Source organism: Mytilus trossulus, chromosome 14 (genome assembly GCF_036588685.1).
Source record: "Mytilus trossulus isolate FHL-02 chromosome 14, PNRI_Mtr1.1.1.hap1, whole genome shotgun sequence".
NCBI classification, from domain to species: Eukaryota; Metazoa; Mollusca; class Bivalvia; order Mytilida; family Mytilidae; genus Mytilus; species Mytilus trossulus.
This window is the reverse complement of record NC_086386.1, coordinates 64,640,849-64,653,664: the sequence shown is the minus strand read 5'-3', so window position 1 is coordinate 64,653,664 and position 12,816 is coordinate 64,640,849. Positions and strand designations below refer to the sequence as shown.

Here is a 12,816-nt window from a genome sequence, read left to right as displayed (position 1 = left end):
ATTTATATGTTTACTCTTGGTGAAGTTTAATTCACAGTGGCTGCTTGTGATTGTATGTAATTGTATAGTACTCTTGGTGAAGTTTGAATCACAGTGGCTGCTTGTGATTGTATGTAATTGTACAGTACTCTTGGTGAAGTTTAATTCACTGGCTGCTTGGGATTGTATGTAATTGTACAGTACTCTTGGTGAAGTTTAATTCACAGTGGCTGCTTGTGATTGTATGTAATTGTACAGTACTCTTGGTGAAGTTTAATTCACAGTGGCTGCTTGTGATTGTATGTAATTGTACAGTACACTTGGTTTAGTTTGAATCACAGTGGCTGCTTGTAATTGTATGTAATTGTACAGTACTCTTGGTGAAGTTTAATTCACAGTGGCTGCTTGTGATTGTATGTATTTGTACATTACTCTTGGTTTAGTTTGAATCACAGTGGCTGCTTGTAATTGTATGTATTTGTACAGTACTCTTGGTGAAGTTTGATTCACAGTGGCTGCTTGTGATTGTATGTAATTGTACAGTACTCTTGGTGAAGTTTAATTCACAGTGGCTGCTTGTGTTTGTATGTAATTGTACAGTACTCTTGGTGAAGTTTGAATCACAGTGGCTGCTTGTGATTGTATGTAATTGTACAGTACTCTTGGTGAAGTTTAATTCACAGTGGCTGCTTGTGATTGTATGTAATTGTACAGTACTCTTGGTGAAGTTTAATTCACAGTGGCTGCTTGTGATTGTATGTAATTGTACAGTACTCTTGGTGAAGTTTGAATCACAGTGGCTGCTTGTGATTGTATGTAATTGTACAGTACTCTTGGTGAAGTTTAATTCACAGTGGCTGCTTGTGATTGTATGTAATTGTACAGTACTCTTGGTGAAGTTTAAATCACAGTGGCTGCTTGTGATTGTATGTAATTGTACAGTACTCTTGGTGTAGTTTGATTCACCTTGGCTGCTTGTGATTGTATGTAATAATACAGTACTCTTGGTGAAGTTTGAATCACTGTGGCTGCTTGTGATTGTATGTAATTGTACAGTACTCTTGGTGAAGTTTGATTCACAGTGGATGCTTGTGATTGTATGTAATTGTACAGTACTCTTGGTGAAGTTCAATTCACAGTGGCTGTTTGTGATTGTATGTAATTGTACAGTACTCTTGGTGAAGTTTGATTCACAGTGGCTGCTTGTGATTGTATGTAATGGTACAGTACTCTTGGTGAAGTTTGATTCACAGTGGCTGCTTGGGATTGTATGTAATTGTACAGTACTCTTGGTGAAGTTTGAATCACAGTGGCTGCTTGTGATTGTATGTAATTGGTCAGTACTCTTGGTGAAGTTTAATTCACAGTGGCTGCTTGTGAATATATGTAATTGTACAGTACTCTTGGTGTAGTTTAAATCACAGTGGCTGCTTGTGATTGTATGTAATTGTACAGTACTCTTGGTGAAGTTTGAATCACAGTGGCTGCTTATGATTGTATGTAATTGTACAGTACTCTTGGTGAAGTTTGATTCACAGTGGCTGCTTGTGATTGTATGTAATTGTACAGTACTCTTGGTGAAGTTTGAATCACAGTGGCTGCTTGTGATTGTATGTAATTGTACAATACTCTTGTTGAAGTTTGATTCACAGTGGCTGCTTGTGATTGTATGTAATTGTACAGTACTCTTGTTGAAGTTTGATTCACAGTGGCTGCTTGTGATTGTATGTAATTGTACAGTACTCTTGGTGAAGTTTGAATCACAGTGGCTGCTTGTGATTGTATGTAATTGTACAGTACTCTTGTTGAAGTTTGATTCACAGTGGCTGCTTGTGATTGTATGTAATTGTACAGTACTCTTGGTGAAGTTTGAATCACAGTGGCTGCTTGTGATTGTATGTAATTGTACAGTACTCTTGTTGAAGTTTGATTCACAGTGGCTGCTTGTGATTGTATGTAATTGTACAGTACTCTTGGTGAAGTTTAAATCACAGTGGCTGCTTGTGATTGTATGTAATTGTACAGTACTCTTGTTGAAGTTTGATTCACAGTGGATGCTTGTGATTGTATGTAATTGTACAGTACTCTTGGTGAAGTTTAATTCACAGTGGCTGCTTGTGATTGTATGTAATTGTACAGTACTCTTGGTGAAGTTTAATTCACAGTGGCTGCTTGTGATTGTATGTATTTGTACAGTACTCTTGGTTTAGTTTGAATCACAGTGGCTGCTTGTAATTGTATGTATTTGTACAGTACTCTTGGTGAAGTTTGATTCACAGTGGCTGCTTGTGATTGTATGTAATTGTACAGTACTCTTGGTGAAGTTTAATTCACAGTGGCTGCTTGTGTTTGTATGTAATTGTACAGTACTCTTGGTGAAGTTTGAATCACAGTGGCTGCTTGTGATTGTATGTAATTGTACAGTACTCTTGGTGAAGTTTAATTCACAGTGGCTGCTTGTGATTGTATGTAATTGTACAGTACTCTTGGTGAAGTTTAATTCACAGTGGCTGCTTGTGATTGTATGTAATTGTACAGTACTCTTGGTGAAGTTTGAATCACAGTGGCTGCTTGTGATTGTATGTAATTGTACAGTACTCTTGGTGAAGTTTAATTCACAGTGGCTGCTTGTGATTGTATGTAATTGTACAGTACTCTTGGTGAAGTTTAAATCACAGTGGCTGCTTGTGATTGTATGTAATTGTACAGTACTCTTGGTGTAGTTTGATTCACCTTGGCTGCTTGTGATTGTATGTAATAATACAGTACTCTTGGTGAAGTTTGAATCACTGTGGCTGCTTGTGATTGTATGTAATTGTACAGTACTCTTGTTGAAGTTTGATTCACAGTGGCTGCTTGTGATTGTATGTAATTGTACAGTACTCTTGGTGAAGTTTGATTCACAGTGGCTGCTTGTGATTGTATGTAATTGTACAGTACTCTTGGTGAAGTTTGAATCACAGTGGCTGCTTGTGATTGTATGTAATTGTACAATACTCTTGGTGAAGTTTGATTCACAGTGGCTGCTTGTGATTGTATGTAATTGTACAGTACTCTTGGTGAAGTTTGATTCACAGTGGCTGCTTGTGATTGTATGTAATTGTACAATACTCTTGGTGAAGTTTAATTCACAGTGGCTGCTTGTGATTGTATGTAATTGTACAGTACTCTTGGTGAAGTTTGATTCACAGTGGCTGCTTGTGATTGTATGTAATTGTACAGTACTCTTGGTGAAGTTTGAATCACAGTGGCTGCTTGTGATTGTATGTAATTGTACAGTACTCTTGTTGAAGTTTGATTCACAGTGGCTGCTTGTGATTGTATGTAATTGTACAGTACTCTTGGTGAAGTTTGATTCACAATGGCTGCTTGTTATTGTATGTATTTGTACAGTACTCTTGGTGAAGTTTGATTCACAGTGGCTGCTTGTGATTGTATGTAATTGTACAGTACTCTTGGTGAAGTTCAATTCACAGTGGCTGTTTGTGATTGTATGTAATTGTACAGTACTCTTGTTGAAGTTTGATTCACAGTGGCTGCTTGTGATTGTATGTAATTGTACAGTACTCTTGGTGAAGTTTGATTCACAGTGGCTGCTTGTGATTGTATGTTATTGTACAATACTCTTGGTGAAGTTTGAATCACAGTGGATGCTTGTGATTGTATGTAATTGTACAGTACTCTTGGTGAAGTTTGAATCACAGTGGCTGCTTGTGATTGTATGTAATTGTACAGTACTCTTGTTGAAGTTTGATTCACAGTGGCTGCTTGTGATTGTATGTAATTGTACAGTACTCTTGGTGAAGTTTAATTCACTGGCTGCTTGGGATTGTATGTAATTGTACAGTACTCTTGGTGAAGTTTAATTCACAGTGGCAGCTTGTGATTGTATGTAATTGTACAGTACTCTTGGTGAAGTTTGATTCACAGTGGCTGCTTGTGATTGTATGTAATTGTACAGTTCTCTCGGTGAAGTTTGATTCACAGTGGCTGCTTTTGGTTGTATGTAATTGTACAGTACTCTTGGTTAAGTTTAATTCACAGTGGCTGCTTGTGAATGTATGTAATTGTACAGTACTCTAGGTGTAGTTTAATTCACAGTGGCTGCTTGTGATCGTATGTAATTGTACAGTACTCTTGGTGAAGTTTGAATCACAGTTAATTGTACAGTACTCTTGGTGAAGTTTAAATCACAGTGGCTGCTTGTGATTGTATGTATTTGTACAGTACTCTTGGTGAAGTTTAATTCACAGTGGCTGCTTGTGATTGTATGTAATTGTACAGTACTCTTGGTGAAGTTTAATTCACAGTGGATGCTTGTGATTGTATGTAATTGTACAGTACTCTTGGTGAAGTTTGAATCACAGTGGCTGCTTGTGATTGTATGTAATTGTACAATACTCTTGGTGAAGTTTGATTCACAGTGGCTGCTTGTGATTGTATGTAATTGTACAGTACTCTTGGTGAAGTTTGAATCACAGTGGCTGCTTGTGATTGTAAATAATTGTACAGTACTCTTGGTGAAGTTTGAATCACAGTGGCTGCTTGTGATTGTATGTAATTGTACAATACTCTTGGTGAAGTTTGATTCACAGTGGCTGCTTGTGATTGTATATAATTGTACAGTACTCTTGGTGAAGTTTGAATCACAGTGGCTGCTTGTGATTGTAAATAATTGTACAGTACTCTTGGTGAAGTTTTATTCACAGTGGCTGCTTGTGAATGTATGTAATTGTACAGTACTCTTGGTGTAGTTTAAATCACAGTGGCTGCTTGTGATTGTATGTAATTGTACAGTACTCTTGGTGAAGTTTGAATCACAGTGGCTGCTTGTGATTGTATGTAATTGTACAGTACTCTTGGTGAAGTTTGATTCGCAATGGCTGCTTGTGAATGTATGTAATTGTACAGTACTCTTGGTGTAGTTTAAATCACAGTGGCTGCTTGTGATTGTATGTAATTGTACAGTACTCTTGGTGAAGTTTGAATCACAGTGGCTGCTTGTGATTGTATGTAATTGTACAGTACTCTTGGTGAAGTTTAAATCACAGTGGCTGCTTGTGATTCTATGTATTTGTACAGTACTCTTGGTGTAGTTTGAATCACAGTGGCTGCTTGTAATTGTATGTATTTGTACAGTACTCTTGGTGAAGTTTGATTCACAGCGGCTGCTTGTGATTGTATGTAATGTACAGTACTCTTGGTGAAGTTTAATTCACAGTGGCTGCTTGTGATTGTATGTAATTGTACAGTACTCTTGGTTAAGTTTAAATCACAGTGGCTGCTTGTGATTGTATGTATTTGTACAGTACTCTTGGTGAACTTTAATTCACAGTGGCTGCTTGTGATTGTATGTAATTGTACAGTACTCTTGGTGAAGTTTAATTCACAGTGGCTGCTTGTGATTGTATGTAATTGTACAGTACTCTTGGTGAAGTTTAATTCACAGTGGCTGCTTGTGATTGTATGTAATTGTACAGTACTCTTGGTGAAGTTTGAATCACAGTGGCTGCTTGTGATTGTATGTAATTGTACAGTACTCTTGGTGAAGTTTAATTCACAGTGGCTGCTTGTGATTGTATGTAATTGTACAGTACTCTTGGTGAAGTTTAAATCACAGTGGCTGCTTGTGATTGTATGTAATTGTACAGTACTCTTGGTGTAGTTTGATTCACCCCGGCTGCTTGTGATTGTATGTAATAATACAGTACTCTTGGTGAAGTTTGAATCACTGTGGCTGCTTGTGATTGTATGTAATTGTACAGTACTCTTGGTGAAGTTTGATTCACAGTGGATGCTTGTGATTGTATGTAATTGTACAGTACTCTTGGTGAAGTTTGAATCACAGTGGCTGCTTGTGATTGTATGTAATTGTACAGTACTCTTGTTGAAGTTTGATTCACAGTGGCTGCTTTTGGTTGTATGTAATTGTACAGTACTCTTGGTTAAGTTTAATTCACAGTGGCTGCTTGTGAATGTATGTAATTGTACAGTACTCTAGGTGTAGTTTAATTCACAGTGGCTGCTTGTGATCGTATGTAATTGTACAGTACTCTTGGTGAAGTTTGAATCACAGTTAATTGTACAGTACTCTTGGTGAAGTTTAAATCACAGTGGCTGCTTGTGATTGTATGTATTTGTACAGTACTCTTGGTGAAGTTTAATTCACAGTGGCTGCTTGTGATTGTATGTAATTGTACAGTACTCTTGGTGAAGTTTAATTCACAGTGGATGCTTGTGATTGTATGTAATTGTACAGTACTCTTGGTGAAGTTTGAATCACAGTGGCTGCTTGTGATTGTATGTAATTGTACAATACTCTTGGTGAAGTTTGATTCACAGTGGCTGCTTATGATTGTATGTAATTGTACAGTACTCTTGGTGAAGTTTGAATCACAGTGGCTGCTTGTGATTGTAAATAATTGTACAGTACTCTTGGTGAAGTTTGAATCACAGTGGCTGCTTGTGATTGTATGTAATTGTACAATACTCTTGGTGAAGTTTGATTCACAGTGGCTGCTTGTGATTGTATATAATTGTACAGTACTCTTGGTGAAGTTTGAATCACAGTGGCTGCTTGTGATTGTAAATAATTGTACAGTACTCTTGGTGAAGTTTTATTCACAGTGGCTGCTTGTGAATGTATGTAATTGTACAGTACTCTTGGTGTAGTTTAAATCACAGTGGCTGCTTCTGATTGTATGTAATTGTACAGTACTCTTGGTGAAGTTTGAATCACAGTGGCTGCTTGTGATTGTATGTAATTGTACAGTACTCTTGGTGAAGTTTGATTCGCAATGGCTGCTTGTGAATGTATGTAATTGTACATTACTCTTGGTGTAGTTTAAATCACAGTGGCTGCTTGTGATTGTATGTAATTGTACAGTACTCTTGGTGAAGTTTGAATCACAGTGGCTGCTTGTGATTGTATGTAATTGTACAGTACTCTTGGTGAAGTTTAAATCACAGTGGCTGCTTGTGATTCTATGTATTTGTACAGTACTCTTGGTGTAGTTTGAATCACAGTGGCTGCTTGTAATTGTATGTATTTGTACAGTACTCTTGGTGAAGTTTGATTCACAGCGGCTGCTTGTGATTGTATGTAATGTACAGTACTCTTGGTGAAGTTTAATTCACAGTGGCTGCTTGTGATTGTATGTAATTGTACAGTACTCTTGGTGAAGTTTAAATCACAGTGGCTGCTTGTGATTGTATGTAATTGTACAGTACTCTTGGTGAACTTTAATTCACAGTGGCTGCTTGTGATTGTATGTAATTGTACAGTACTCTTGGTGAAATTTAATTCACAGTGGATGATTGAGATTGTATGTTATTGTACAGTACTCTTGGTGAAGTTTGATTCACAGTGGCTGCTTGTGATTGTATGTAATTGTACAGTACTCTTGGTGAAGTTTAATTCAAGGTGGATGCTTGTGATTGTATGTTATTGTACAGTACTCTTGGTGAAGTTTGAATCACAGTGGCTTCTTGTGATTGTATATAATTGTACAGTACTCTTGGTGAAGTTTGAATCACAGTGGCTGCTTGTGATTGTATGTAATTGGTCAGTACTCTTGGTGAAGTTTAATTCACAGTGGCTGCTTGTGAATATATGTAATTGTACAGTACTCTTGGTGTAGTTTAAATCACAGTGGCTGCTTGTGATTGTATGTAATTGTACAGTACTCTTGGTGAAGTTTGAATCACAGTGGCTGCTTATGATTGTATGTAATTGTACAGTACTCTTGGTGAAGTTTGATTCACAGTGGCTGCTTGTGATTGTATGTAATGGTACAGTACTCTTGGTAAAGTTTGATTCAAAGTGGCTGCTTGTGATTGTATGTAATTGTACAGTACTCTTGGTGAAGTTTAATTCACAGTGGCTGTTTGTGATTGTATGTAATTGTACAGTACTCTTGGTGAAGTTTGAATCACAGTGGATGCTTGTGATTGTATGTAATTGTACAGTACTCTTGGTGAAGTTTAATTCACAGTGGCTGCTTGTGATTTTATTCAATTGTACAGTACTCTTGGTGAAGTTTGATTCACAATGGCTGCTTGTTATTGTATGTAATTGTACAGTACTCTTGGTGAAGTTTGAATCACAGTGGCTGTTTGTGATTGTATGTAATTGTACAGTACTCTTGGTGAAGTTTGATTCACAGTGGCTGCTTGTGATTGTATGTAATTGTACAGTACTCTTGGTGAAGTTTGATTCACAGTGGCTGCTTGTGATTGTATGTATTTGTACAGTACTCTTGGTTTAGTTTGACTCACAGTTGCTGCTTGTAATTGTATGTATTTGTACAGTACTCTTGGTGAAGTTTGATTCACAGTGGCTGCTTGTGATTGTATGTAATTGTACAGTACTCTTGGTGAAGTTTGATTCACAGTGGCTGCTAGTGATTGTATGTAATTGTACAGTACTCTTGGTGAAGTTTAATTCACAGTGGCTGCTTGTAATTGTATGTAATTGTACAGTACTCTTGGTGAAGTTTAAATCACAGTGGCTGCTTGTGATTGTATGTATTTGTACAGTACTCTTGGTGAAGTTTAAATCACAGTGGCTGCTTATGATTGTATGTAATTGTACAGTACTCTTGGTGAAGTTTGAATCACAGTGGCTGCTTGTGATTGTATGTAATTGTACAGTACTCTTGGTGTAGTTTGATTCACCTTGGCTGCTTGTGATTGTATGTAATTGTACAGTACTCTTGGTGAAGTTTGAATCACTGTGGCTGCTTTTGATTGTATGTAATTGTACAGTACTCTTGATGAAGTTTGAATCACAGTGGCTGCTTGTGATTGTATGTAATTGTACAGTACTCTTGGTGAAGTTTGAATCACAGTGGCTGCTTGTGATTGTATGTAATTGTACAGTTCTCTCGGTGAAGTTTGATTCACAGTGGCTGCTTGTGATTGTATATAATTGTACAGTACTCTTGGTGAAGTTTAATTCACAGTGGCTGCTTGTGAATGTATGTAATTGTACAGTACTCTTGGTGTAGTTTAATTCACAGTGGCTGCTTGTGATCGTATGTAATTGTACAGTACTCTTGGTGAAGTTTGAATCACAGTGGCTGCTTGTGATCGTATGTAATTTTACAGTACTCTTGGTGAAGTTTAAATCACAGTGGCTGCTTGTGATTGTATGTATTTGTACAGTACTCTTGGTGAAGTTTAATTCACAGTGGCTGCTTGTGATTGTATGTAATTGTACAGTACTCTTGGTGAAGTTTAATTCACAGTGGATGCTTGTGATTGTATGTAATTGTACAGTACTCTTGGTGAAGTTTGAATCACAGTGGCTGCTTGTGATTGTATGTAATTGTACAGTACTCTTGGTGAAGTTTGAATCACAGTGGCTGCTTGTGATTGTAAATAATTGTACAGTACTCTTGGTGAAGTTTGAATCACAGTGGCTGCTTGTGATTGTATGTAATTGTACAGTATTCTTGGTGAAGTTTTATTCACAGTGACTGCTTGTGAATGTATGTAATTGTACAGTACTCTTGGTGAAGTTTGAATCACAGTGGCTGCTTGTGATTGTATGTAATTGTACAGTACTCTTGGTGAAGTTTAATTCACAGTGGCTGCTTGTGATTGTATGTAATTGTACAGTACTCTTGGTGAAGTTTGAATCACAGTGGCTGCTTGTGATTGTATGTAATTGTACAGTACTCTTGGTGAAGTTTGATTCGCAATGGCTGCTTGTGATTGTATGTAATTGTACAGTACTCTTGGTGAAGTTTAATTCACAGTGGCTGCTTGTGAATGTATGTAATTGTACAGTACTCTTGGTGTAGTTTAAATCACAGTGGCTGCTTGTAATTGTATGTAATTGTACAGTACTCTTGGTGAAGTTTGAATCACAGTGGCTGCTTGTGATTGTATGTAATTGTACAGTACTCTTTGTGAAGTTTAAATCACAGTGGCTGCTTGTGATTCTATGTATTTGTACAGTACTCTTGGTTTAGTTTGAATCCCAGTGGCTGCTTGTAATTGTATGTATTTGTACAGTACTCTTGGGTAAGTTTGATTCACAGTGGCTGCTTGTGATTGTATGAAATGTACAGTACTCTTGGTGATGTTTAATTCACAGTGGCTGCTTGTGATTGTATGTAATTGTACAGTACTCTTGGTGAAGTTTAAATCACAGTGGCTGCTTGTGATTGTATGTATTTGTACAGTACTCTTGGTGAAGTTTAATTCACAGTGGATGCTTGTGATTGTATGTGATTGTACAGTACTCTTGGTGAAATTTAATTCACAGTGGATGATTGAGATTGTATGTTATTGTACAGTACTCTTGGTGAAGTTTGATTCACAGTGGCTGCTTGTGATTGTATGTAATTGTACAGTACTCTTGGTGAAGTTTTATTCAAGGTGGATGCTTGTGATTGTATGTAATTGTACAGTACTCTTGGTGAAGTTTGAATCACAGTGGCTACTTGTGATTGTATATAATTGCACAGTACTCTTGGTGAAGTTTGAATCACAGTGGCTGCTTGTGATTGTATGTAATTGGTCAGTACTCTTGGTGAAGTTTGAATCACAGTGGCTGCTTGTGATTGTATGTAATTGTACAGTACTCTTGGTGAAGTTTGATTCACAGTGGCTGCTTGTGATTGTATGTAATTGTACAGTACTCTTGGTGTAGTTTAAATCACAGTGGCTGCTTGTGATTGTATGTAATTGTACAGTACTCTTGGTGAAGTTTGAATCACAGTGGCTGCTTGTGATTGTATGTAATTGTACAGTACTCTTGGTGAAGTTTAAATCACAGTGGCTGCTTGTGATTGTATGTATTTGTACAGTACTCTTGGTGAAGTTTAATTCACAGTGGCTGCTTGTGATTGTATGTAATTGTACAGTACTCTTGGTGAAGTTTAATTCACAGTGGCTGCTTGTGATTGTATGTTATTGTACAGTACACTTGGTGAAGATTGAATCACAGTGGCTACTTGTGATTGTATATAATTGTACAGTACTCTTGGTGATGTTTGAATCACAGTGGCTGCTTGTGATTGTATGTAATTGTACAGTACTCTTGGTGAAGTTTAATTCACAGTGGCTGTTTGTGATTGTATGTAATTGTACAGTACTCTTGGTGAAGTTTGAATCACAGTTGCTGCTTGTGATTGTATGTAATTGTACAGTACTCTTGGTGAAGTTTAATTCACAGTGGCTGCTTGTGATTGTATGTAATTGTACAGTACTCTTGGTGAAGTTTAAATCACAGTGGCTGCTTGTGATTGTATGTAATTGTACAGTACTCTTGGTGAAGTTTGAATCACAGTGGCTGCTTGTGATTGTATGTAATTGTACAGTACTCTTGGTGAAGTTTAATTCACAGTGGCTGCTTGTGATTATATGTAATTGTACAGATGACAAAGTCTTGTTCTCTCATTGACATGTGTCCCTCATGATATCGGAATTTAATTAGAGCGTTATTCCTAATTTGGCAGTAAACCAGAACAGTTTATTGGTAACTATGGGTCTCCAGTAGAGTAGCCCCCTTAGGTAGCACTAATTGCATCAAAGAAACCATGGCACTACTTTGAAAATTGCCATAACAAATTGCCAAACATTTTTGAAAATCCCATATCCTTTAATAAGTTTAAGAGCTGTTAGATCACCAGGGCCTGTCATTAGGATAGGTCAATATACATGTCAGTCAAAAAATATGCCTAAAATTGATGCCAGTTATTAGAATAGTTTACAAATCATCAAATGCACATCAGTCATAACTCAATTGCTTATAAATTTATGTTTTCCTATAGATCCAGTCACAAATATATGTCTGGTATGCATTACAACTGCAGTTCCATTACCAATTCTCCTAACTGACAGCTTGTGATTCCTGACATAATCCAGACAATTACACAGACTTATTATTTTTATTTTGACAATCTACAAAATTCCTTACACTTTAAGAGTTGACCATTCCAAAGGTAAGCAGTTGTGAGAAGCACATGGGAGAAAGATTTTTTAAAGTTCATTGAACTTGTAGAGGTTTTGGTCTTGAATTCTTTGTTGTTTCAAGCTGTGACTAGTAAAATAGGTTTTGATGTTACCCCTAACTAAGCTACGTGTGTGAGGATGTAAAAGTCAAACTGATATATGTAGACTTGCTAGGAAGAGGAATGTAACAAGATGTCAGAACAGTCTCTCAACAAGAAACATAACAAGATGTCAGAACAGTCTCTCAACAAGATGTCAAAACAATCATTCACTCAACAAGAAACATAACAAGATGTCAGAACAGTCACTCAACAAGGAACATAACAAGATGTCAGAACAGTCGATCAAGAAGGAACATAACAAGAAGTCAGAACAGTCGCTCAAGAAGGAACATTACAATATGTCAGAACAGTAACTCAACAAGTAACATAACAAGATGTCAGAACATTCGATGAAGAAGGAACATAACAAGATGTCAAAACAGTAACTCAACAAGGAACATAACAAGATGTCAGAACAGTAACTCAACAAGGAACATAAGATGTCAGAACAGTAACTCAACAAGGAACATAACAAGATGTCAGAACAGTAACTCAAGAAGAAACATAACAAGATGTCAGAACAGTAACTCAACAAGGAACATAACAAAATGTCAGACCATTCGCTCAAGAAGGAACATGAGATGTCAGAACAGTAACTCAAAAAGGAACATAACAAGATGTCAGAACATTCGCTCAAGAAGGAACATAACAAGATGTCAGAACAGTAACTCAACAAGGAACATAACACAAGATGTCAGAACATTTGCTCAAGAAGAAACATAACAAGATGTCAGAACATTCGCTAAAGAAGGAATATAACAAGATGTCAGAA

At 36.9% G+C, this 12,816-nt stretch overlaps 1 protein-coding gene across 1 annotated transcript; it reads right to left on the bottom strand.

Moving 5' to 3' along the window:
- Positions 1-418: 418 nt before the first annotated feature.
- Positions 419-11,849, bottom strand: LOC134697992 (mucin-3A-like). The gene is made up of 8 exons (XM_063560278.1): positions 11,797-11,849; positions 10,282-10,629; positions 8,257-9,401; positions 6,351-6,609; positions 5,060-5,944; positions 4,319-4,723; positions 2,231-3,572; positions 419-2,065 (listed from the first exon to the last, which is right to left on the bottom strand). The coding sequence occupies exons 1-8, from the start codon at positions 11,847-11,849 to the stop codon at positions 419-421; spliced, it is 6,084 nt and encodes a 2,027-aa protein (XP_063416348.1).
- Positions 11,850-12,816: the final 967 nt, after the last annotated feature.